This window comes from Citrus sinensis, chromosome 3, assembly GCF_022201045.2.
Source record: "Citrus sinensis cultivar Valencia sweet orange chromosome 3, DVS_A1.0, whole genome shotgun sequence".
In the NCBI taxonomy this organism is placed as follows: Eukaryota; Viridiplantae; Streptophyta; class Magnoliopsida; order Sapindales; family Rutaceae; genus Citrus; species Citrus sinensis.
The window spans coordinates 46,555,668-46,579,914 of record NC_068558.1 but is presented as its reverse complement, the minus strand read 5'-3'; the positions used below and the strand labels follow the sequence as shown (position 1 = coordinate 46,579,914).

The following is a 24,247-nucleotide window of genomic DNA, read 5'->3' as shown; positions in this document are numbered from 1 at the left end:
ATTAATGTGTAAAATAATCTTAACAATATTTGATTTATAAATATAAGTTATAATTTCATGTAATGTGAGTTGTACTCTTAAGCAATAGTCTCATATAATAAATAAATAAATAAAGATCACATGGGTATTTTAGTCATTGCTGTAAGAATTAGGACTTATGTGATATAAATAGATAAATTATGTTTTGTTTGTAGAAAGTTCAGATATTAGGGACCATTAAATGTTATACCAAATTTTGATTAACCTCGTTGACGGGGGCTATATGCAATTTAGCCTCAATTTCACCATTGACCTCTTTCTCTTCTTCACTCTCGTCTCTCCTCTTCCGCATGTCGAGCTAGGGTTCGTGGATCAGGTTTGCTATTCTAATTTGTTCTTCGAATTTTACTTGTATTTTAGTGTTTAAAATCTCGTCAAAGTTGTTTTAAACAGCGGTGCTTAAAAACCCTTGATTGCGATTTGGTATCTAGGGTTTGGGGAGAAACAATAACTTGAAGAACCTCTAAAATTACCATTTTTATGGATATTTACATAACGCATTTTGCTCAATTGTAGGTTAGTATTTTTGCTTTCTTTTCCCCCTTAATTGGACCTGAAACAATTAGATTATTTTTCAAGAGTATGATATCAAATAGTTGGATACGTGAATTCTAAATCCTGCATCACTTTCTGCTGTGAATGGAGCTAATATTTGATGCAAAAGAAACTTGAATGGAGCATTGAGTGCTTTTAAGCAGTTTATGCCTAATGTGTCAGATTTTGATATTTGATGGAAAGTTTCTTGTATTATTGGACTCATTTGATGTTGGTTTTCACAGATATTGGCACTGGGTGTGAAGCTATGGGTAAGGGAAAACTTATTCTTATATGTCAGTCAGGTGGGAAGTTTACAACAGCCAATGATGGTTCATTGGTGTACTCGGGTGGGGATGCTCATGCTCTCAGTGTAAATAAAGAGAGTTCATTTGATGAATTGAAGTTAGAGATGGCGGAGATGTGGAAGTATGATCCTAATTCCATGATTGTCAAGTATTTCCTCCCTAACAACAATAAGACTCTCATCACAATATCTGGCGACAAAGATATAAGACGCTTGATTGATTTTCATGAAGATTCTGGAACTGTTGATGTTTATGTCATGGTTGGTGAGAAGCCGACAGATGATGCTTTGACCAATCCTTGCAGTAGGTAGTGTGCACTTGTTTAAGTTTGGATTAGCATAAAATTGTTCTGTCTTATTATGTTGTTTTCTTCATATGGTTCAGGTTCATGGTAGGACTCTTTAGTCCACTGGTCAATCATCAAGTTTTGATAGCAACCTGAAAAGGGTGCTGCTGAACTATTTGCACATTCAGGGCTCTTGGTCAGAGTTTAGCCAAGTATAGATAGTTGTCACTGTTGCTTTTTTATCTCATGGAAACTTGTTCTTGCAGGTCTAGCAGGACAACAGGGGCTGAGTCCGTCACTCCGTCTGACAATTTAATTCCCCTTCCTTCTGTTTCTGGAGACATGGTGCTACTCAACACCTTGTTTCCAGCTGCTTCAGATGCTGGAGATACAAGGCAGCTCAGTAACTCAGCTCCAGCTGGTTCCGATCTTAGGCAGCAGAAACTTATCAAATCATGGAAAAATTGCATAACTGGTGTACACCAGCGGTTCAATAATGTTCATGACTTTCGTGATGCCTTGTACAAATATTCAGTTGCTCATGGCTTCACTTACTGTTTTAAGAAGAATGAGGGGTTGCGTGTAACCGCAAAGTGCAAAGCTGAAGGTTGCCCATGGAGGATTCATGCGTCGAGAGTCCCTACAACACAATTATTTCAAATCAAAACAATGAATGGAATGCATACATGTAAAGCGGGCCCTGATCCAACAACTCGTTCCAAAGCCTCTAGGAAATTGCTGGCATCGATTGTAAAGGAGAAGTTGCTGGAGGCCCCAAAATGTAAACCAAAAGAAATTGCTGAAGAAATTCGCCGAGATTTTGGAATTGAATTAGGATATGTTAAAGCATGGCGTGCCTTAGAGAATGCCCGGGGAGAGTCTCAAGTTTCATACAAAGATTCTTACAATCAGCTGCCTTGGCTAGTTGATAAAATATTGGAGACAAATCCGGGTAGTGTGGTCACTCTTAGTACGAGGGAGGACTTGAGTTTCCATCATTTATTTGTTGCCTTGCATGCCTCATTATATGGGTTTCAGAATGGTTGCCGCCCTCTTATTTTTCTCGACTCTTTTCCTATAAAATCAAAGTACCAATCAAGTTTACTGACTGCTACAGCATTGGATGGAAATGATGAAATTTTTCCAGTTGCTTTTGGTGTGGTAGATGCTGTGAGTGATGATAATTGGCATTGGTTCTTGCTTCAATTAAAATCTGCACTTTCAACATGCCAATCAATAACATTTGTAACAGATAGGCTGGGGCAACTGAGAGCGTCTATTCTCTCGGTTTTTGAAAATTCGTACTATTGTTATTGCCTTCATCATCTGACAGAGGAGTTAAAAAGAGATCTGAAAGGCTCATATACTGAGGAAGTTGTTAGTGTGATTGTTGCTCACTTGTATGATGCCGCTCAAGCTGGCACACTTGACGAATTTAGCAAATTCATTGACAGCATTAAGAGTGTTTCATCTGAGGCCTTTGATTGGATTCTGCGTAGTGAACCTGAAAACTGGGCAAATGCGCTCTTCAAAGGTTCACGACACAACCAAATGACATCACACATTGCTGAATCATTTTATTGCTGGGTGGGTGAGCTTCCTGAATTGCCAATAGTGCAGATTATCAGTACCATTTGCCGTAAGATTATGGAGCTGATGTACAGCCGGAGGATGGATTCAAATCAGTGGTTGACAAAGTTAACTCCATCTTTGGAAGATAAATTACAGAATGAAATGCTCAAAACACATTCTCTCCAAGTTCTATTAGGACTGGGTAGTTCTTTTGAGGTCCGTGGTTTGGGTACATTCAATGTTGTGAACATTGATGTCTGGGACTGTAATTGCAGAGGTTGGCAACTGAATGGTTTCCCATGTGTCCATGCAGCGGCCGTCCTTCAGCATGTGGGTAGGAATTTGCCTGACTATTGCTCCAAGTTTTATACAACTGAAGCTTTCCGGTTGACATATTCAGAATCAGTAAATCCAGTCCCAGCAGTAGATCAGCTTTTGCAAGCTTCGCAATCTGCGCAAGTTCAAGTACCAGTTCAAGTTCGCCCCCCTCCGCTTCTACCTTTGACTGGGCCGCCAAAGAAGAGAAGAATAAGATGGAGAGGGCGTCCTAAGAGAGAATTGCATTGTAGCAAGTGCAAAGGAGCAGGGCACAACAGAAAAACATGCCATGTATATGCATAGGCGCGGTACATTTTATGAAATTGATGATTAATTTGTATAGCACCTGATGATATTGGTCACCTGAGTGCTAAGGCATGGTGTTGCAGAGACCAAGGAATGGAAGGGATGGAATATAGAGTTATTAACTCTTGACACAAGGGAATTGGGAGTGCTGGCTTGCCAAGCATTTGGGTACTACACTGTGTACGCCAGTGTTCTCTTCACTCTCCTCTCGCTGTAGGCTTTTATATGTACCTTTTAAAGTAGATTGTTATTGTATAGCCGCATTGAGGGTTTTATTGATTTGTATTGACTGACTCATGAGAATGGATTATTGTCTACTTGTTGAATTATTTATTTTGGTCTTGCATAATAATAATGCTCATCGATGTTAGTGGCATTCAATTGTATGGTAGTAGATTGGTGAATGCGCAATAACCTGTTGTGGACTGTTTCTGTGTATGTTATTAATTTTCTCAGCGTGCTGCTTAACTTTTTCTTCGCATTATCTCAGTACGACTGTTATGCTCCGGGTTTCGTAATAAAGTTATGTGAATTTATTAAGTGTTTAGTTCCTTGCACTATAGATTCTCTTAGCTGTAAAATTTTATTTAAGAAGCCAGGCCAAATAAATATAATAATGGACAATTATCAGATAATTATTCACCGACTACCTGTTTTTTTAGATTTTTTTAAAAATGCATATAACTTTTTTTTTAATTAATTTCCACCAGAAGTTATAAAATGTATCATTTTTTCATTGTCGTCTAAATTTCGTAAGAGAAGTTAACAAAATATTAACAAAATGATTATTTTACCTCTTAATGTAAAATTACTATTTCACCATAATTAAATAAAAAAATTAAATTGCTTCACTTTTTCTTTGCAATTTAGACATTAAATAATAAGTTAAACAAAATAATCTAGAATATTTTCACTTTTTTTTACTCTTTTTACCGCATTTAAATGACGTTTATTTTTGCTATGTAAGTGAAATGACAAATTTACCCCTATAACATCAGTAAAGTTACAACAGAATACAAACGGAAGTGGAAAAGTGCAAAAAAAAAAAAACTTTTAGTAGAAATCAACTAAAAAAAAATGTGTATTTTAAAAAAAAACTAAAAAAAACAAGTGGTTGGTGAATAATTTCCCATTATTAATTGGTTGGGAAATCCTTTAACAAGATTTACCGAATTATGGAAAGGGATCAACAGTGAGCTGTTAGCCTAAGCTGAAAAAGAAATAAGAAATAATTAATAATTAGTTTGTTAGTGAGAGGGAGAATAGTGGGAGTGGATGGAGTACCATCATAATCCATGAGTAGTACAAGAAAGTAAGCGCGGTGCGTGTGTAGTACATGGGGAAGTTTTAGGTGCTCCTCCCGATATTCAAAATCAAAACATTTATATGAAATTGGTAGTACACGGGCAGCTAGTCCACGGAGGATGCGATAGTACATAACATGCGTGTACTATTTAACATCAACACTTGTTATCTTCCTTTGTGAGCCTGAGCCTGAGCCTGAGCATTGTAGCCCAGGTAAGGTTTTTGAGGGAGTGAGAGCCGGACTCTGAGACGGCAATGGTAAGGGGGGTACGAGGTAATAATAACTCTTTGGTGTGTGCGTGAGAGAGAGGCAAGAAGCAAGAGACAAAAGACGGGGAACAGGCAGAGCATGGATGGAACCATTAACAGGTTCTCTGTTTTGGCTCCTCCCATGCACTGCCTCTTCCCTGGCTCTCTGCCTTCCTCGTCTTTTTCTCTCCATTTACTTTTTCATTTCTGTTGCCTTGCTGCTTGGCATTCATTTATTTGATGTTATCTGCAATTTTTACTTTTGTTATAACAGTGTGTGTGTGTGTGTGTGTGTGTATTTATATTGACATCTTTTTTGACAAATTTGTGACCTTTTTCATTGCTCAAAATCTAGCAACCTCATTAAAGATCATGCAGCAGAGGATGTGAATGCGGCTATAATTATTTAATTATGGCTTCAGCCCCAGCAGCACGGCGGCCGAAATACTTTCTTGTTAAGGGCTTTCTTTTGTAACAAATTAATAAATCGTGCAGCAGATTCTTCTTTTTTCTTTTTTCTTTTTTTCTAGTCAAATTAATAATTGTAGATCTTAAATTGTTTCAAACAACATAATAATAAAATGTATACATCACCAGAGAAAATTTTGGAATCAGCGTTCATATATTGTAAATTATTATATAAGTTGTGAGCGGATTTGCCATTTATCCAACCACAGGAAGAAAAATCTCTCTCCCTTGGTTGGCCGTCTTTCTAATTTTATAATTTTATTGTCCATCTTTGGTCACCAACTTCCTTGTCAAAATAATGATGTTCGTTGACGAGTAACTACCTTAACTGGACAAATCGCTTGAAAGTTTCTTTCGCGGTACAACTCTCCAATATAAATTATAAAATACAGCTTGCCCCTTTTTTTTTTCTTTAAAATATTTTGCACAATTTTGCTTGTATTACAATTCCAAATAAAAATATAAAGTTACTCATATTTTACCACCCATAAAACTATTGAATCCATTCTCTCAAAATTATGAAAGGAGTAAAAGTGGACCTTTTAACACCCCTCCAAAATTCTTACAACACTTCTTTTGAATTGTATTTCTTAAAATATTCTCAATTTAAAATAAATCATCTTTTTTTTATAAATTTTTACTCAGAAAAATATTTTTTAAAGTTTTATTTATTATAAAATACATACAAATCCTAAAATTTTAAATTATTTTCTTCATGTTTTATAGTTTCATTTTCATAACTCTAAACTCTTACAATTTTCTCAACAGAATACCTTATTAATAAAATTAAAATATAAATATAGATTTCAAAATGGTGTCATGTAAAATATTTGTTAAAAGAAATAAATTATTTTATTAAAATTTAAGAAATAAATTAAAAATACCCTTGATTATTTAAGCACTTCCAATTAAAATGAGATTTTATAAGGAGTTTTGAAGGGTGTAAAAGTTTTAAGTCAAGAAATAAATTTAACTTCTCTCGTCTTTGTTGAATGGCTTAATTTTCCAATGTAACTCAATTTAAGTATATAAAAATACATGGTTTGAGTCATTAGAATAAGATTTTATGAAACATTGGTTTAGATCTGCTGGAAAAATAGTTAGATTTTCCTCGTAGAAGACGAATTGCAAGGTAATGTTTGACAAATAGGACACGGTCGGTGACTCGGTGGTATTCAAACTAAGTGGGCTTCTTCTTCTTCAACCCAAGTGAAAACCCACAAGCTAAGGTGAGATGGTGATGATGCGAGAGCGTTTGCAAGACGTGTTTTGAATTCTGTATTGCTTTGTAATTAATGCCTGGTTCTACAGGGGAAAAAGGAAATTAAAAAAAAATAATAATAAAGTTTCTTTGTTCCCATTTTTTTAGATGTGTTTGAGGGAGAAGGGTATTGAGTATTATTGTCGTAAAAGCCAATTTTTGGCTACAGCCTACAGGAGTTAGTAAAATGGTGACGTGGGGGCCATTTTTATAAATTAACCAATGATTTAGGCCATTTCGAGAATTTTCCCTCAGAAGAATAAAGCACAAGTCTAGAATGGCAACGACTTAAAGCATTTGTTGCTCCTGCACTTGTGTTCATGCGCAAGGGCAAGGCCATTATTTTTTTCTTATTTTATTATTGTTTTCTAGTGTTAGCAGTTTTGGGGATAATTCAAACGTTAGAACTATTGCACGCACCCATATAAAGTCCGAACACCCTCCTCTACTTATACTTTTAATTAAAGCAAAAAAAATTATTCTGTAAACCCATTAAATGACTCTTTTGTTGTTGGTGTTGTTGTTGTTGTTGGAGTGGAGCTCCTATCAGACTAGTCTTTATAAAATTACATAAAAAATATATATATATATATATATTTTTATAATTTAAGCATTAAAAATGGAGTTTTTTATGATTTGGCCCCTGCAAAAATATTACTTTTAACGATTTAATTCAATAGTTGAATACAATTTTTCAACTTTATCTCGAATAATTTACTTTTATAAAATTTTTGGCCCCGTCAAAATTTTAATCTTAGCTCCGCCCCTACTCAGCCACTAATCACCAATATATATCTATTACTATTTCTTAAACTCTGGTGATCACAGACACAAAACACTCCCACGGCCAGCTGAACTACCTTAATAAAAAGTGAAAAAGAAAAAAAAAAAACATAGCCATTAAACTTTAGTAATACTCAAACAAAACTCGTTGGCATATGAAGGTTCAACTAAAAAAGCTAGTGCAGGAGCAGGATGTTATACACAAAAATAAATAAATAAATAAATAAACAAATAAGAAAAAAAGAACACACCGTATCATATTTTCTGTGGCCATTTGATTCTTGGCTCTCAGGGAATGGAAAACAACTAATTTGAATTTGATAATCTACTCTTCAATGCAATTTTTCATCTTACGTATTATTATGATTTTGATACTGCTCATTTCCGCTGCTTGAGACTGCCAATAAATTGGAGAATCAAAACATTGGTTGCTTTGAGCTTAAGATCAATGAGGTTTAACCGCAACTTGATGTTTATGATGATGTTATCGGGTAAAAAAAAAATCAAAATCAAAATCTGGGTTTAAAAGTTAAACTGAAGTAGGCAACAAAATAGGTGTCGTTTTATTTAATTATATGTTTCATTGTTCCAAATGGCAGTAAACTGCTTATGGCATTTCAGTTATAATCAGCTAGCAACCAAGTCCAAGTGGGAAACAAAACACTATCAATAAAGCTCAAGAACCAAAGATATTTACGGCTAGGAAGGTCAAGCTTTACGGCATTTCATGATCACTTCCAAAGTTCCAATCTACTAAGTTGAGACAAGTTACCTTAACAAACCATAGATAGATACCGTAGAGCTCTGGAACTCCTGCACTCTTAGCTTTGTTCATTCTTGCATCACTAAGCCAGAGCTTTGATAAAAATCAATCTGCATGCTTTGATAGAGATCAATTTATGTCCAATTGAAGCAGCAGGCTGCAAGCAGAAAGATATAATAAGTATCAGAATTATAAGGGCAGAGCATAAGTCTCCAGTATCTAACAGCACCTGTAACAACAAAATTCACAAGCTAAAAACAATTTATCACAAAATTTATTCCGACGAAATTATAGAACCAATTTTAAAATCCCCCCAAAGCTTATTCACTTTGTTCAATCAACAGCCAACAGCAGATCGATAAACCCGATACCAGAATAAAAGTGAAAAGATGATAATAATAATAATAATAATAATAGAATTAAAGCTTATTCATTTTATTGCTGTTAAATGTCTCCCTTAATGTCTTTTGAAGCATCAATAGAGAATGCTTTTAGAAAAAATAAAACGAAAAATTAGGAAGCAAAGGAAACAAAAAGCAAAAAAAAATTTGACATACTTGTTATCCTCATCTGTCCAGCAAACAGATTGAGTACAGTCAACATGAACGCTAGGCTGAAATTCTGCAAGTTTATGGTCCAATTTACCAGACTCAATGAACTGCAAATCCTCCAGAAGAATCACATAATGTTTCTGCACATCCTCAGCACTCTTAGTGCCACCAACCATAGCTGCAACAACTTCCCAGCGATGTGGGTCTTGTTCATCAACAACTGCTAAAGCAAGCTCAAACAGCTTGTTCTCCTCCCAGCTCCACCCACAAAACACTTTTGGGAAATCTTCCATGTCAGCGCACACACTTCGGCCCTTTTTGAGTTTAAAAAAAAAAAAAAAAGACAAAAAAAAGGCCCTTTTGTCTTATTTACATTCTAGAATAATTCATCAACGGAGAAAATAAGAAAAAAAGAATCTTTCAGGTATCTTGTTTGATCCTCTTGATCAAATTCTAAATAACACACCCCCAGAGTTTCGGGAAGAGAGGCAGAGATGTGTTCCTGAACTGCAAATCTCTCTCTCTCTTTTTTTGTCTCCTTTATGGTTTGTGTCAGAACAATTTTGCTCCTGCTTTAATTAGTTGAGATCTAACTACAAGTGCCAAAAACAAATAACAAAATTAAAAAAATCAGCTTAGAAGAAAACTATTGTCGATCCTCTTGGTCCAAAACGGGAAACCACATGATCATAACTCCATAAGCGAACAATACCAAATATTTTATTAACCATTTGTTGGAAGACCCGGAATGTCTTTTTATTTCTAATTGTAGCATCGGATTCCAATTGGTATTAGATCCGGAAATACAGTCACGTATGTATAAATAAATATAAATGATGGCTTAATAATACTATTCCGAGTAAAAGATTGAACCGACAGATTTCATCTTAAACCAATCGAAGCCTTTTTCAAAATTTCCCAAATTTCAGCCTTGCAAGAAACGAAAGAGACTTTTGTGGGTAGCATTACACGTTAGCAGATTTTTGTTTATATCTTGAAGCAATCACAATTCACTGCTGGCTCTGGAGGGTCATTTTCAAGGACTTTTTAACGAAGAAAGAGTTGGCTGCAAGATGATAAGGGGAGTTGGATGCCCAAGCCTCACGAGATAAATTTGGAATAGACTTTGTAGGTCTTATTCACATTATCTTATCTGCTCTAAATAAAGTTCCCTTCTACTTCTAGGATGGATAATGGATTTCCTTTACTCTTTAACCAAGCGAAATTTCTTTTTCTTTTTCCTTCTTTTAAGTTTCCAAGGGCAGCTTTGCTTTTTGTTTAGATATGTAATATGTTAATATGTCTCCTTCAATCCGGACAGTTTTGGGACCCATGGGATTCTCACCATATCTTCGCTGTTCAATTGCTAGCCACACAATCTTTGTTTCAACATATATGAGGGCCCGATTCAAATAATTTTTCAGTTGAATTGTGGCTCACGGCCTTATATTAAATCTCCTCAATATTGTGGGATCATATTTAAAAATAAATAAAATTAAAAAAGAGACCTGAAGTTATCCTCGAAAATACAAAAACTATATAAAATTAATGAGTAAATCACTCTGCCTAATGAAAAAAAAAAGAAAAAGGGAGAAGATTATATGGGTTAATAAAATAATTGGAATACATCAACTAAATTTGCCGATCTTTCTTACTTTATTCTTCATTTTTCTACTTCTACCGGGAGACAGCAAATGTTGTGAGAAAAAGTGGAGACATTTTTTTTTAATTTTTTTAGGTCAACGTTGTAATTTAAACCTTCACCAAATAAGAGCTGAGAAAGAAAAGCGCCCCCGTTGCCCCACAGACACAGAGAGATGACAGAGAATTCTCTTATCGCGCCAAGCTTTTTCTAGGCATTGTTTGTCCGAATCAAGATTACAGATCCAGCTGCCATGCACCTGGTGCGTCTACCCTCGACTTTGTCCTTCTGTGGTTCAACCATCAAGCAGTTCAATGGGAAGGATGGGTTTAATTGGTTTTCAGCATTGCAGTCCTTGTTGTTGGATTTAAAATCATAAAAGCTGAGAGTTTCAAAATTTTCACACAATTTCAGAAATTTTAATTTTTTTTTACACATAAGTGATAAGTGCATGACCAGTTGGACAGTTAAAACGAATAACAATACAAGGACATCAAAGCATTCTTACACAAGATCTAAAACATATGAAAATTGACACGTGTTAATAATATATATATTTTTGATTACATGAGACTATTGTTCAGATTACAACTCATATTACATGAGAGTATAACTGATATTTACAAACCAACTTATATCAATGCTAATGAAGCTCTGCTCAGATTTTAACCCTTACAAATATTCGAGGAATATCCACTCCTCACTCATTAGTAAGGAAGAGGAATGTATTCACTCAATTTTTAATTGAGGAAGGAAATACCCCTACAATACTTTTGTGGGGGTTCGAACTGCTGCCCTCCAAGTTGGAGGGCAGCAGCCCTGACCACTCGGTCAAAGGCCGAGTGACTGAGTTAATAATATTGATACAAAGTGTTTGGGAGAAATATTGGGATATTAATTTATACCAATGGAAGTGACACGTAGTGGTGGAGGATAAAAGAGAAGAAACTTCCACACCATAGCTGGATAGCTTAGGACAAGTCAGAGGAACACCTTTAAATGATAGATAGCTCCTGTAAAATTACCTCAATTTGAAGGGGCAAAATTAAAATTTATATATTATATTCAAAGCCCTCACATGTTTGTGTTGCATGCCAGTAGAATAGAAAAAAGATAAATATATTTGTCCATTAAGCTAAAAAAACAAGGGCCACATAAAATCTTGTGTGTTTATTATATTTATGCTTGTTTTTACTTATTACGATGATGTTGATGCCTAGATCGCATTTCATATACAAGCTCACTTGAGCTATCTCTCAAGCTCACCTAAGATACATCTTAGTTCACTTGAATTTCCCATATTATTAACTTCTATAAGCTCCACTAAGCTTCCCATATTATCACCTCAGTTCACTTCTCAAATCAACTCAGCGTCAGTATCGCTTGCACAAAATTAGAAAAACACACCTAAGCCCTTATTAGGCTAATTTGCTCCTGAAAATAATTTTACTTGTTTAAATTAAAATTAACCTAAATCTGGTGAGAACAACTACTAAATTATTTAAATTAGATCCTAATAAAAAATTAATTAAAATATAGAGTAAATAATTTGAATGTGCAATAAAAGTATATTAATTTTCTTCATTTATTTTTTTGATCAACTATATTTGATTAATGGATGAATAAGTTTGCCCCTTATTTAATCTAAACTTAATAGACAGACAAAAGTACACTTAAACTTTAAAAAAAAATTACACGTTTCTTTTTTTTTTCTCTTTTTAAATTCTTAATTCCTTAATCATAAATTTAGAAAACAGTCCTTTTTTTTTCCCTCTGTTTGGAGGCACAATTAGATTATGCATATGCACCACAGCATTTACCACCATTGTGAATCCTTAAGAGGGGTCTAGTATTTATTTTTTTTTTTAGAAGAAAATAAAATTCATTCCATAAAAGAGTTTAACAAATTCATGACTTCTGAGGGGTACGAACCTACCCAAACAACAGTTATACTTTTCTCTAGAGCTAACTTTGCTAGAGAATGAGCAATGGCATTACAAGACCTTGGCGTGTGCAGTGTTTTCCAAGAACAAAACTCCTTCAATCTATTCTGAACTTCCAAAATTAGCCACTGGATCTCTGTTCTGCTACTCTTCCTGTTGTTAACATAATCTACAGCTTCGAGAGAGTCTGATTCAATGATTATGTTTGCCAGCCCTGCATCATAAGCTACTTTCAGTCCCCAGTTCATTGCCTCTGCTTCTGCAAAGGTAACGCCACTGTACAGCTTTGTATTCTTGATTGCAGCAGCCACAAAATTCTTGTTAGCATCCCGTATAACAATTCCCAGCCCAACTAAATAATCCTCCAGATTTACAGCTGCATCCACATTGATCTTACACCAATTTGGAGGGGGGGGGGGGGGCCCCAGCATACATGATTCTCCAATGTATCTCCAGTATGGGCCATTGTCCCAGTACTTTGGATCCTTCTAAAAGACTCCACAACAACCTCAGCCTTAGCTGCTGCTATGCCAGGGTCCTCCCTCTTCCCTTTGAACAAGCTTTGATTTCGAACACCCCAAATTACCCAGAGAAGAGCAACCACCAACTCTGTATCTGATTTCCCCACTCTTTTCACCAGCACATGCAATATGCCCAGAATGTCATGGCCACCAATGTGTTTAAGCTCAGCATCAAACTTGGTAGTTTTCCAGATTTTGCGAGCAGATTTACACTCCACCAGTGCATGACCAACAGTTTCCATGCTGATTCCACAAATTTGGCATTCGGGTTGTGGCACTATTTTCCTCCTCCATAAGTTCTCAGCTGTTGGAAGTATGTTTTTTGCTGCTCTCCAGATGAAGATCTTGATTTTTTCTGGTAAGGACATGGACCAAATAATCGACCATTGGTTGGCTGGCTGCTCTGAACAGGAAGGGGTATCCGAGAAATTAATCCTCAGGGCCACTTGGTATCCGCTCTTGACAGTGTAAATTCCTTTCTTATCATAGTGCCAAAGAATTTGGTCAGCCATTGGTGTGCTAGGGAGAGGAATTCTTAAGATTATGTCAGCATCCTCTCTCAAAAAATGTTGGCGGATCATATCCTCATTCCATTGGTTATCCTCCTTGACCAACTCAGCTACCCGTGTGTCACTTGGTAAAGATGGAGGGGAAACTGGTTTAAAGGACGTGGGCTTTGGAATCCAGTTCCCTTTATAGATTTGAACTTGTTGACCATTCCCGATCCTCCATCTAATCCCCTTATGAATCACTTGTCTCCCCCATAGTATGCTTCTCCAAATGAATGAGGGCTTGGAGCCCAATTTTGCAGTAAGGAACTGGTTATCCTTAAAATATCTCGCTTGTAAGACTCTTGCTACCAGGGACTCAGGGAACTGAATAATTCTCCAGCTTTGCTTAGCTACCAATGCCTGATTAAAGCTTGCAAAGTCTCGGAATCCTAGCCCTCCCCTCCGTTTAGCTTGGCTTAGCCTCTCCCATTTTGCCCAGTGAATGCCCTTTTTTCTCTATGTTGCTGCTCCACCAAAACCTCGCAATTGCTCGCTGAATATCTGTGCAAATGCTCATGGGGATTTTGAATACACTCATAGCGTATGCTGGAACCGCCTGAGCTACTGCCTTTATCAATATCTCCTTCCCTCCGCACGAAAAGAACTTGTGCTGCCAACCCGCAATCTTGCTGGACACTCTCAGCTTAATGTCATTGAAGAATCCCGATTTTTTCCTCCCGACCATGGATGGAAGCCCCAAATATTTTTCATGTCTAGAAACTACATTCAGTTGGAAGATGTTCTTAATTGCCGTAATGACCCCATTGGTTATGTTGCCGCTGAAAAACATGGAGGATTTGTCGTAGTTAAAGAGCTGACCTGAGGCAGCGGCATAACACTCAAAGATTCTTTTCAGGTGCATACAATCATTTTCTGAGGCTCTTGTGAATATAAGGTTGTCGTCGGCAAACAAGAGGTGAGATATGGTGATATCTTTGCTGAACTTTAGCCCATGGATGACTCTTTTTTCTTCGGCCCTGTGCAGCATGTTCGAGAATGCCTCTGCACACATGAGAAATAAATAAGGGGAAAGATGGCAGCCCTGCCTTAGCCCTCTTTGCGGGTAAAAGCTGTCCCATTGATAATAATAGAGAATGAAGATGTGGTAATGCATCTCATGATCAAGTTGACCCAAGGTTCCGCAAAGCCTAGCTCGAGCATTACTTGCTTTAAAAACAGCCACTCCACCCTATCGTAAGCCTTACTATTGTCTAGTTTCAGAGCTATAAGGCCATTTTTTCTCCCTTTACTGTGCCTAATCTTATGAAGGCATTCATATCCTATAATAATGTTGTCAGTTATGAGTCTATCCGGTATGAAGGCACTTTGGGATGGAGAGATCACTTTGTGGAGGTGTTGTTTTAGCCTATTTGCAATTGACTTTGTAATGATTCTGTAAATTACATTACATAGACTTATGGGTCTAAACTCAGACACTTTTCTAGGCTTATTAATCTTTGGAACCAGAGCAATGTAAGTGTGGTTGAGAGGAGTGATATTACCTCGCTCATTCAGGATATGGAGACATGTGTTGACCACACCCGTATTAACTGTGTTCCAGTGCTTCTGGTAGAAGGCCGCTGGCAGTCCATCGGGCCCTGGAGCTTTGGTAGGGCACATCTGGGACAGCGCCTCCACAATCTCCTCTTTCGTAAATGGCTGCATCAGTTGCTCATTCATCTCATCGGTGACTCTTGGCTTCAAATCTTCTAGGGCTGCATCCACCTGCTTCTGGTCTGGTCTGGAGGCGGTGAACAAGTTAGCAAAGTAGCTACAAAATTCTCGTTCCACCTCTTCCTCTTCCTGCATCCAGTTACCTTGACTGTCCTCTATACCCCAGATTTTATTTTTTCGTCTTCGAGATGATGCTTTGGCGTGGAAATACTTAGTGTTTTTATCACCCTCCTTCAGCCAATCTGCCCGAGACCTCTGCTTCCAATAAATTTCTTCGTCAAGCAAGATGTTCTGGATCTGACTTTTAACTCTCTTAATTTCCTTCCCGTCACTATATTGCACACCATTGTGTCTCAGCTCCTTCAGTTTAGCTGTCAGCTTTTCTAACTTTTGCTGCCTCCCTTTAAATTCCTCGTTACTCCAGTTATTAAGCTGAGCCATCGAAGACTTTGTTGTTTGTTTAAAGAGCCAAACCGGGTCAGCACATTTCCAGTTGCCATGCCTCCTCCATTCCTTATCAACAATGTCTTTACAGCCCTCATAACTGCTCCATGCATCCTCATAATGGATTCTTGAGGTCCTTTTTGGCGCATAACTTAACGCACTACCTTTAGCTTGCACTTCCATGATGATAGGACAGTGGTCTGAGGTCCACGTCTCTAGATTAACAGCTGCACAGTCCACATACTTTTCTCTCCATTTCTTATTACACAAAAATCGGTCCAACCTCTCCTCTACAAAATGCTGGCCGAACCTACCATTACTCCATATGAAGGGGTACCCTTTACAGCCCAGATCAATCAAATTGCATTCACATAAAGCTTCTCTAAACTCACTAATCATGTTAACATTTCTATCATTTCCTCCTAGTTTTTCATTCGGGTGCAGAATCTCGTTAAAATCACCAAAGCATAACCAGGGAATATCAAACAAATCTGCTAACCTTTTCAGCAATATCCAAGTGTGATGTTTTTGTGACATCTCAGGATGTCCGTAAATGCCAGTGCATCTCATCCAGCTACCATCCTCTCTCTGCACCCGGGCATCAATATGATGATTGCTGTACGAGGTGACATGCACATTAGCCTCATTATACCATAGCATAGCCAAACCCCCTCCCTTGCCGTTTCTATTCACTGCCAAACAGTTATCAATCTTAAGCTTCCTACTTGTTTCATACATCTGCTTAGCCGTTAATTTCGTTTCACAAACAAACAGAATTAACGGCCTTTGTTGTTGGAGAATTTTTTGAAGGGCTAGAAACGTCCGGGAATTCCCCAAACCCCGAACGTTCCAGCTGAGGATTTTCATGGCTGTCGGCGGGGCTGGCCACCAGCCTCCGCCGCTGCGTCTGTAGTTTTTGGGGTTGCCATCTCTAACTCCTCTACTGACATCGTTTCCCATGCTAGCTTGAGCATTACTGAAGGTGAACTCTTTTGCTTTTGGTTCGGCATTGGCTTAGTCGGGCTAGCCATTCTAAGTTTTTTCTGGTTTGGGCTTATTCCATATTGTTCATGACATGGTCTCTTCTTTAAGTATGTCTCCAACTTCACTGCACCTTTCTCGCATTTAATCCGAGCCTGGCGCTTCCAATTTTTCCCCTTGGGCTTTTGACGTACTAGCTCTGGCCCATTTTCCATCCCTTCCTCTTCTTCACCGCTATTCTGGGCCTCATACTCTTTTTCCAACCTCCCAATAACCAAGCTCCTTTCCCGGGTTAAATTTTCATTTTCCCTCCCTTTTTTGCTTGCTGTTCCCGCTCTGTTGGTCAGAGCTTTGACATGTGTCTCATTGCTAGCTGTCATAGCTGACTGGTTGCAGTCCATTTGTAGGTTTCTCGATTCCTGCACGACAGGCATTAATTGATCTTCCCCCATCTCCTTAGCAATGCCTTCTTGGCTGACTGCCACGTGTATGTCCTCTTGGTTGGAGCTTGGTTCGCTTGTGGTTTCACTGGCCTTGTTCCATTGAGAGGGCTTTTGACGTTGAGGGTGAGAATTTCCCCTTTGCTCCTGGTACCCTGTCTTTGTTGGGTGATTGACCGGTTTGCTACTACCATGTTGCCCTCTTTCATAACTGCTGTTAACTCTGGATTTTCCATACAACTGGACTGCCTGCATCCACACCCCATAAGCAAGTTCATCCTTCGTTTGCCCTTCGTACTTATCACATTCCTTATATGGGTGTCCTATCCGACCACAGCAGAAGCAAAATTCTGGTAGCCTCTCATATACCACTGGAATCGGAATTTCTTCTCCCCCTGCATGCTCTAGATATATTATCTTTTTTAGAGGCTGCGTAATATCAATGGAGATCCTTACTCTGGCAAATCGGCCAATGCATTCCCCTTCTTCATCAGCATCAACTTCTTCAACCTTTCCAATGGTTTCCCCCAGCATTTTCACAATTTCTTGCTCCATACATCCAACTGGTACATTGTGTAATTGCACCCAAAAAGCTGACTGTGTAAAGGATTGCTTTGCTATTTATTACTAGTGAAAGCACACGTAGATATGTAAAAGGTCATGTTAGCAATTAAAACAAAATTAATCAAGATAAATAAGTGAAAACATCCATGTAGTAACAATAGTAACGAGTAGAGAAAATAGAAATGCATTGAACTAGACAGGCGAACCCATATTTTTTTACTATAGGAAATCTTTGATCTCTTTTCGCTTTCTATGGAGATAAGAACATTGAAGCACTGGCCATGGCAAGCATTGGTTGGAAGAAAAAGAAATTGAAGTTGTGTTGGCTCTTCCTCTACTGTTGTTAGCAAGATGAGCGACAAAGTTTGATGCGGAGGTTGCATTAACAGCTGCGACCATAACTGACATCGTTTTAGGAAGAAATTTGTTGGATACACCTCTCGGAGATGGAAGTGGAAGGATTTCAGGTTGAGATATAGATTAGCTAATAGTATGGTGTACAAAAATGAGAATGAAAGGAGTAAATAAAGAGTAAGTTAAAGTTAGTGAACACAATTTTTACATGTTTAAGCAATACCCTAGCTGTGATATTGCTAAAAAAAATCACATATACTACTTAATGCTTTTAGGTTGTTATCAATCTTCCTAATATACTTCTCATTAAGCCATTTCAATTTCATAAATCCAATTCTTTGCTAGCTACGAGATATTTAAAAGTTGCATTTAACACTTAGAGTACATTTGGAATTGAAATTGAACAGTTATAATTTCAAAATTATAAAATTAAAGTATTTAATAAACACCAGCTACTGTAATATAAAAATTATCTGCAATTAAACAACTGTAACTTCTTAAAAATTACAAGACTAAAATATTTCGTAAACACCAATTGATGTAACTTAAAAACTATATTAATATGATTTTTTAGTTGTATAATGAAAAATCTATTATATATTTAATAATTTCATAAAAATTATTATTTAAAATTTATATTTAATACATATAATTAACTTTTATTTTATAATTATAATTTTTTTCTACAACATTAATTCCAAACAGGATCCCATAATTAAATAAATAAAAGAAAGAAAGTAACTCCATGAAATTTAGCAGTAGTACAATCACAAAAGTCAAAAGGTGAGGATACTGTATGACGGGGGACCACAGCTTTGTCCTCAAGATTACACAACTAATCATAATTTTATCAAACTTTATTATTATATTAGACAACTTATCATGATTTTATCATCTACATAAATTAGTAAATAATTTGCGGGGTCCAAAGGATAACATTTATAATCTAATCTAATTTTATCATCCACTTGGACATGTGGGCCGATAATTGTCCCAACGAGGCGAGAATGACGATGAAATAACTCTCCATCCGCGCTATAGTTCTGTGGGTCGTCATTACTTAAATAAGAACGTAAAGTTCAAAAATAATAATCATAAATACTATACGAAGAAAGTAACTTGTAACTTATCCAGTAACCAAGGCGAGGCACTTAAGCCAGTAGTGCGCTGTGGAGATTGAGGCTTAAATATCATGTATTGTATCAAACATCTCTATTTGCTGACTCTGCAATATAGGCCTGATAAAACGGGTGCCAATGCTTTCCTAACCTGCATAACCTGCCTGTAAAATTCACGATTCATCCAAGAGCATTTGCTTAGTCTTCTAAAACACACACACACACACACATGTATAAATGCTTTGACATTGATTTGAGTCACTACAGTAACATACGGTCATATGTACTAGTAAGGAGACAGATGTTGTTGAAAAATGAGACACCGCTCTTCTAGAAGAAGGTACACCCAAAGTATCACACGGCCTGCCATTTTTTGTGGTGCCGCAATACTTGAAGAAGAAAAAAAAAATAGAGACACTGTTTTGACAAAGAAAAAAAATATTAAACTAATAGCCAATTTTGGCTATAAATAGAGGGGCTCACCCCTTTATTTTATCATCCCATTCTTCAATTCTCAATCCATTTTGTGAGAGAAAAAATTAAGAATTGTGTGAGAGATTAAGAGTTCTAGTACTCTTGTGTAATTAGTGAGTGAGGAATTAAGTGTATTGAAGTTCTAGAAGTGGGCCAAAATATTACAATATTTGTAATCCTCATATCACTAGTAAAATATTTTCCTTCTGTCTTCGCCCGTGGACGCAAACTAAAAGTCGAATAACGTAAGTGGTACCACTGTTGGAAAATGATTAGGTGAAGTAGACACGCAACTAAAGTAAATTTGAGAAATAATGAGACAATAGAATCACACAGAGACACCAGAAGTTACGTGGTTCGGCTTTTAGCATGCGTCCACGGACGAAGACATAAGGAAAATATTTTATTAGTGATATGAGGATTACAAATATTGTAATATTTTGACTTGACTCACTACCCAAAACTCTAATACACTCAATCTCTCACTTACTAAATTCAGAAGAACTTTATAAGTTTAAGCCCTTAAAATCACTCAAGCTCTCTGCTTTCTCTCTCACAAAATTGAATGCCTAAAATGAAATGGGGAGCTCCCTTTTTATAGCCAAAATTGGCTATTAAAATATTAATTTTTTTTCTTTGTCAAAACCGCGTGCCTGCATTTTTCTTCTTCAAACTTCTTTTTTCTTTTTTTCTTCTTCAAACATTGTGGCACCACCAAAAATAGCGGGCCATGTGAGACTTTGGGTGCATTCTCTTCTAGAAGAGCAGTGTCCCATTTTTCAACAGATGTAAGGTCAGAAAAGTTCGACAAATCTTGAAATCAAAAGTAATGAAATATTACTATGTTACTACAAACAGTATAACACTAAATAGTGAAAACTATTTGAAAAATAAATTAATCTACAAACAAGAGAACCATGAGCAGTACCACCAAAAGGAGGCCTCAGTTACAAACCTTTTTGAGTAACATCACTGAGTAGAACCGAAGGATGCAATTGCATCCATTTCCTGCTGTAGAAGAAGAGCATCAATGAAGATATCTAAATTTTCTCCTTCCATCATGTCACTTATTGCATGATGGGTGATCCCAACACGGTGATCTGTGACACGCCCTTGAGGGAAGTTGTAAGTGCGGATACGCTCAGATCTATCTCCACTCCCAATCTATTTAAGGAGACAAGAGCTCTATATCATCCTGACTCAAAATAACAGTATTAAAATGCTAATCTTCCTCTTGTAGATGCTTTTACCTGCTCTGATCGAAGTTTTGATCGACTCAAATGAATTCTAGACCTTTCCATTTCATACAGCTTTGCACACAGCACCTTAAGTGCTTTGGCTTTGTTCTGTAAGAGAGATTCAAAAAGCAAAAAGAGCAAGACTTAGGGAAGAAAATCAGAAACAGATTAACACAAAGCACATAGCTTGCAGATTACCCTTGGTTCTTGAAGTACTAACACAGCTTACTGCATATATGATATTACAAAGTGGCAAATGGGTAGAGAATGTAAGGTTCGAAGTTCCATAACCACATACAACTGATTGTGCGTGTAAGGATCAGATGCAAGGATAACAGAACTACCAAGTCCTTGATTATCTCATTTTTTCCCTATGGACCAACCCAAAAAAAAAAAAAAAGGACCTGAAAGACCTGAATCAGTTTATGGACTTGGCTCCAATCTTTAATGAAAAACTCATCTCATTAGAGACTTTGCGAGAGGACAAAAATGTCAGGAAAATCTAACACTGCAATATAGGCCTTACACTGGCTATTACATAGTACAGAAATATGACTAAAACTGTTGATCAAAAACATGAACAAGCAGTTGTACTTTAATCAATTATTCATCAATAGATACATTCTTTTCTGCAGTTTGATCATCCGGTCCAGAAGTGAAAATGGGGAAAGGATCAAGGGATGCAAATCAAACAAATCTGCTTTATCTTGAAAATTATACATGGTGAGAAAGGGCAGTTTAGTTACAAACTTGAAGTTAGAGGACTCCATGAATGCAGAACTAAGAATCTTTTACCATATGTTGAGATCGTTCATCTTGGATGGAAATAGTCATCCCCGTTGGGATATGAGTTACTCTAACAGCACTATTGGTGGTATTTGCATGCTGACCACCAGAACCTCCAGATCGATAAGTATCAATCCTCAAGTCTTCATTCCTCAACCGGACATCAACCTGAAAGATCCAAGAACCGAAGAATGGTGATATTGAACATCATAAAGCATTATAGTAGTCCCAATACTACACTAGTGACAACTGAACAGAAACTGTATCAATTATTGTGATTAAAGAAAACCTCAATCATGCAGTTTATTACCTCATCAGCCTGAGGAAGGATGGCAACAGACACAGCACTCGTGTGAACTCGTCCAGACTTCTCTGTCAAAGGAACACGCTGTCAAAGGAAAATTGTCAGAAGTTCTGCTATAAATCATTAGTAATTGGGATAGTTGGTAATGCAACCTGAACTCTGTGAATTCCACTCTCAAATTTAAGTTTCCCATAAACACCAACTCCAGAGATTGCCGCACTAGCTTCCTGGCAAGAAAAAGTACACCCAGGTAACTTGATAAACAAGAAAATGGGAATTCCAAGTGTGGTAGAAAGATATAAAATATCAATTATGCCATATATAGGTGGTAAATCCTCCATACCTAACTATTGAACAGTGAACATTAACCATCTAATAAGATGGAGGGATGAGGTACAGGAGGAGATACTTAATATCCATGAAGAATGGAAGTCTTACCTTGTATCCTCTGAGATCAGACTCTGTCACACCGACAACTTCAAACTTCCATCCCTTCTTCTGTGAGTATCTCTCATACCTGTTATGATTCATATTCTCAATAAGGAACTTGATATGCAAGACGTATGACTGAAGTTGCTAAACAGGCAGTGGAAATTTACATCTTAAACACGTCTACTGCAAACAAAGAGGCCTCTTCCCCTCCAGTTCCTGATTAAAAACAAAAAGGAAAAAGAGTTACCAAAAAGAGGGGAAATGCCAAGAAAATTAGGGTGCCTATCGACGTCAAAACACAGGAAGTAATAAAACTCGTGATCTTCCAATTACTACTATCGTTATCACTTACCAGCTCTGACTTCCAAAATGCAATCCCTTTCATCAGCATCGTCCTTAGGTAGTAATGACTTGAGAAGCAGACTTTGCAATCTTTTCTCTTCATCAATTGCTAGGCACAATTCCTCAGTAGCCATATCTAGCATGTCTTTATCTTCAGAACATTCATATATCAGGGATTTCAACCCATCAATCTCCTACACATTACAATCCAGATAGATGACTCAAATAGCTTCATTAACCAAACATTAGCTAAAGTAATACAGCGCCTGCCATATCATACTTCCCTAATCATTTTCATAGAGAAGCAACAGTATTTTCTTCGATCTTTCCCCCATATATATAAAGCCAATAGCTCAAGAAAGATGCACAAGAAGTAGTTCACCTTTTGTTTGGTCCTCAACTCACTTATAAGTTGCATGGAATCCCTGAGTTTCCGCAGCTCTTTATTAGCCTTAGAATACTCTGCTGGTGAGGCTTCTGGCTATCTTGAATCAACACCGCAAATTCTTATTAAACTTAAACCCCACGAAGTGCAGTGCACACCCCACTCAATAACCATTTAAATGTATGCAACTAATTTTTTTCAAAATTAAGGAACAATAATTTTAATCACCTGGTTCACCAGATTCTCAAGACAAGCACTTCTCCGCTCAATAGCCAATACCCTTTGCTCCATTATCTTTATAAGGTCATTCGATAGCATTTCTAAAACAATAATAATAACAATAATCCATTTTTAATTTCTCAAAATTATCACGTTTAAGTTTTAGCCAATTACACTAAAAACAAAAATTAAAAAAAAAACAAAACTGCAATACTCGCTCACCGGTTGAATAAGAACGAAAATTGGAGAGCGAAGGGGTAGCGGCTGCTCTTTGGACAAACCATCTCTGATGTAATAAAGGATTCCTATGTGAAATTGAAGAACTAGATTCCAGTTGCCTTAACGCTCCTAGATGTAATGCAATTGCCCAGTTCACTTTTCTCATTTCTTTTTCTCGATTCTTTATTTTTCTTCCTACTCTATCAAACCAAGTAGTGCACAAACGATATAAAAAAGCGGCGCTTAGTACAGTTAGATTTATGGTCTGATTAGCGGCTTTTAAAATAATTACAATTAACTGTATTATAGAAATAATTAATTATAAATAAAATTAATTACATATTTAGTAATTTATTTTTCAAAGTGATATTGTTTTAAAGCAGTATCGTGTGTTTAATAAATCTTTGTTAAAATATTGTAAAAAAATAAATGATGGAATTAGAAATAATATTAAATAAAATTTATTTTTACATTTATAAATGTACACATACATATAATATTTTTTATTGTGTATTTATAATTGATAATTAAAATAAATATTTTATATTATTAATTTTATTTTATATTTTATTATTTCAATATAATTGATAGTACTGTTTTATTTCTTAATTAATAACGATAGGTTTGAATTTTTAAAATATAGATGAGGATATATTAATTATAAATTTAATTTTTAAAATCATATTTTCAAAATCTGCTCTTTTCCTGTTGCTGAAAATCTCTGTCATTTTACTAAAAAAGTTTCTAAATGAATTTATTAAATATTTAAAATTAACTTTTAATTTTTTTAAATCACTTTTCAACCTCCCATAACCATAAGTAATCTCAAACCCCCTTAAACCCTTTTACTTTTATTGGCAGTATTGAACGATT

General features: G+C 36.5%; 4 protein-coding genes, 1 long non-coding RNA gene and 1 other non-coding gene across 9 annotated transcripts; 3 read left to right on the top strand and 3 right to left on the bottom strand.

Moving 5' to 3' along the window:
• Window positions 1-207: 207 nt before the first annotated feature.
• LOC102626371 (uncharacterized) lies at window positions 208-3,744 on the top strand. Of its 3 annotated transcripts, XM_052437920.1 has the most exons (4): window positions 302-355; window positions 471-555; window positions 819-1,188; window positions 1,434-3,744. In XM_052437920.1, the coding sequence occupies exons 3-4, from the start codon at window positions 842-844 to the stop codon at window positions 3,358-3,360; spliced, it is 2,274 nt and encodes a 757-aa protein (XP_052293880.1). In that variant the 5' UTR covers window positions 302-355; window positions 471-555; window positions 819-841; the 3' UTR covers window positions 3,361-3,744. The 3 variants fall into 3 exon arrangements, with proteins under 3 accessions (XP_006492409.1, XP_052293880.1, XP_024948817.1); XM_006492346.4 differs by lacking the exon at window positions 471-555 and having other exon boundaries at window positions 208-355; XM_025093049.2 differs by lacking the exons at window positions 302-355; window positions 471-555 and having other exon boundaries at window positions 1,036-1,184.
• A 704-nt stretch (window positions 3,745-4,448) lies between these two features.
• On the top strand, window positions 4,449-5,887 carry LOC127901520 (uncharacterized). The gene is made up of 2 exons (XR_008053735.1): window positions 4,449-4,942; window positions 5,273-5,887. It is a non-coding gene; the product is annotated as an uncharacterized LOC127901520 (long non-coding RNA).
• MIR408 (microRNA MIR408) lies at window positions 4,941-5,093 on the top strand. Its single transcript, NR_129322.1, has one exon. It is a non-coding gene; the product is annotated as a microRNA MIR408 (primary transcript).
• Window positions 5,888-7,971: 2,084 nt separating the features above from the next.
• Window positions 7,972-9,618, bottom strand: LOC102625877 (protein RADIALIS-like 3). The gene is made up of 2 exons (XM_006492344.4): window positions 8,750-9,618; window positions 7,972-8,349 (listed from the first exon to the last, which is right to left on the bottom strand). The coding sequence occupies exons 1-2, from the start codon at window positions 9,034-9,036 to the stop codon at window positions 8,322-8,324; spliced, it is 315 nt and encodes a 104-aa protein (XP_006492407.1). The 5' UTR covers window positions 9,037-9,618; the 3' UTR covers window positions 7,972-8,321.
• Window positions 9,619-13,806: 4,188 nt separating this feature from the next.
• On the bottom strand, window positions 13,807-14,388 carry LOC107174617 (uncharacterized). Its single transcript, XM_015525659.2, has one exon. It carries the CDS (start codon window positions 14,386-14,388, stop codon window positions 13,807-13,809), a length of 582 nt encoding a protein of 193 aa, XP_015381145.2.
• A 4,195-nt stretch (window positions 14,389-18,583) lies between these two features.
• On the bottom strand, window positions 18,584-23,626 carry LOC102625585 (peptide chain release factor 1, mitochondrial). 2 transcript variants are annotated; one of them, XM_006492343.4, is made up of 12 exons: window positions 23,378-23,626; window positions 23,165-23,256; window positions 22,934-23,032; window positions 22,562-22,745; window positions 22,377-22,425; window positions 22,216-22,294; window positions 21,930-22,004; window positions 21,784-21,861; window positions 21,483-21,641; window positions 20,700-20,795; window positions 20,405-20,613; window positions 18,584-19,139 (listed from the first exon to the last, which is right to left on the bottom strand). In XM_006492343.4, exons 1-11 carry the CDS (start codon window positions 23,538-23,540, stop codon window positions 20,419-20,421), a joined length of 1,269 nt encoding a protein of 422 aa, XP_006492406.2. In that variant the 5' UTR covers window positions 23,541-23,626; the 3' UTR covers window positions 18,584-19,139; window positions 20,405-20,418. The 2 variants fall into 2 exon arrangements, with proteins under 2 accessions (XP_006492406.2, XP_015380676.2); XM_015525190.3 differs by having other exon boundaries at window positions 18,584-19,126.
• Between the last annotated feature and the right edge of the window lie 621 nt (window positions 23,627-24,247).

Bases quoted from the DNA above. Each gene is read 5' to 3' on its own strand.
- LOC102626371 (XM_006492346.4), top strand. From the start codon at position 842: ATGGGTAAGGGAAAACTTATTCTTATATGTCAGTCAGGTGGGAAGTTT. The intron at 1,189-1,433 runs GTAGTGTGCACT...TTGTTCTTGCAG, and splicing joins TTGACCAATCCTTGCAGTAG to GTCTAGCAGGACAACAGGGG.
- LOC102625585 (XM_006492343.4), bottom strand. From the start codon at position 23,540: ATGAGAAAAGTGAACTGGGCAATTGCATTACATCTAGGAGCGTTAAGG. The intron at 21,642-21,783 runs GTAATAAACTGC...TGGATCTTTCAG, and splicing joins TCCTTCCTCAGGCTGATGAG to GTTGATGTCCGGTTGAGGAA. The intron at 20,614-20,699 runs GTAAAAGCATCT...CTCCTTAAATAG, and splicing joins CAAAACTTCGATCAGAGCAG to ATTGGGAGTGGAGATAGATC.
- LOC107174617 (XM_015525659.2), bottom strand. From the start codon at position 14,388: ATGCTGCACAGGGCCGAAGAAAAAAGAGTCATCCATGGGCTAAAGTTC.
- LOC102625877 (XM_006492344.4), bottom strand. From the start codon at position 9,036: ATGGAAGATTTCCCAAAAGTGTTTTGTGGGTGGAGCTGGGAGGAGAAC. The intron at 8,350-8,749 runs GTATGTCAAATT...TTCTGCTTGCAG, and splicing joins TGGACAGATGAGGATAACAA to CCTGCTGCTTCAATTGGACA.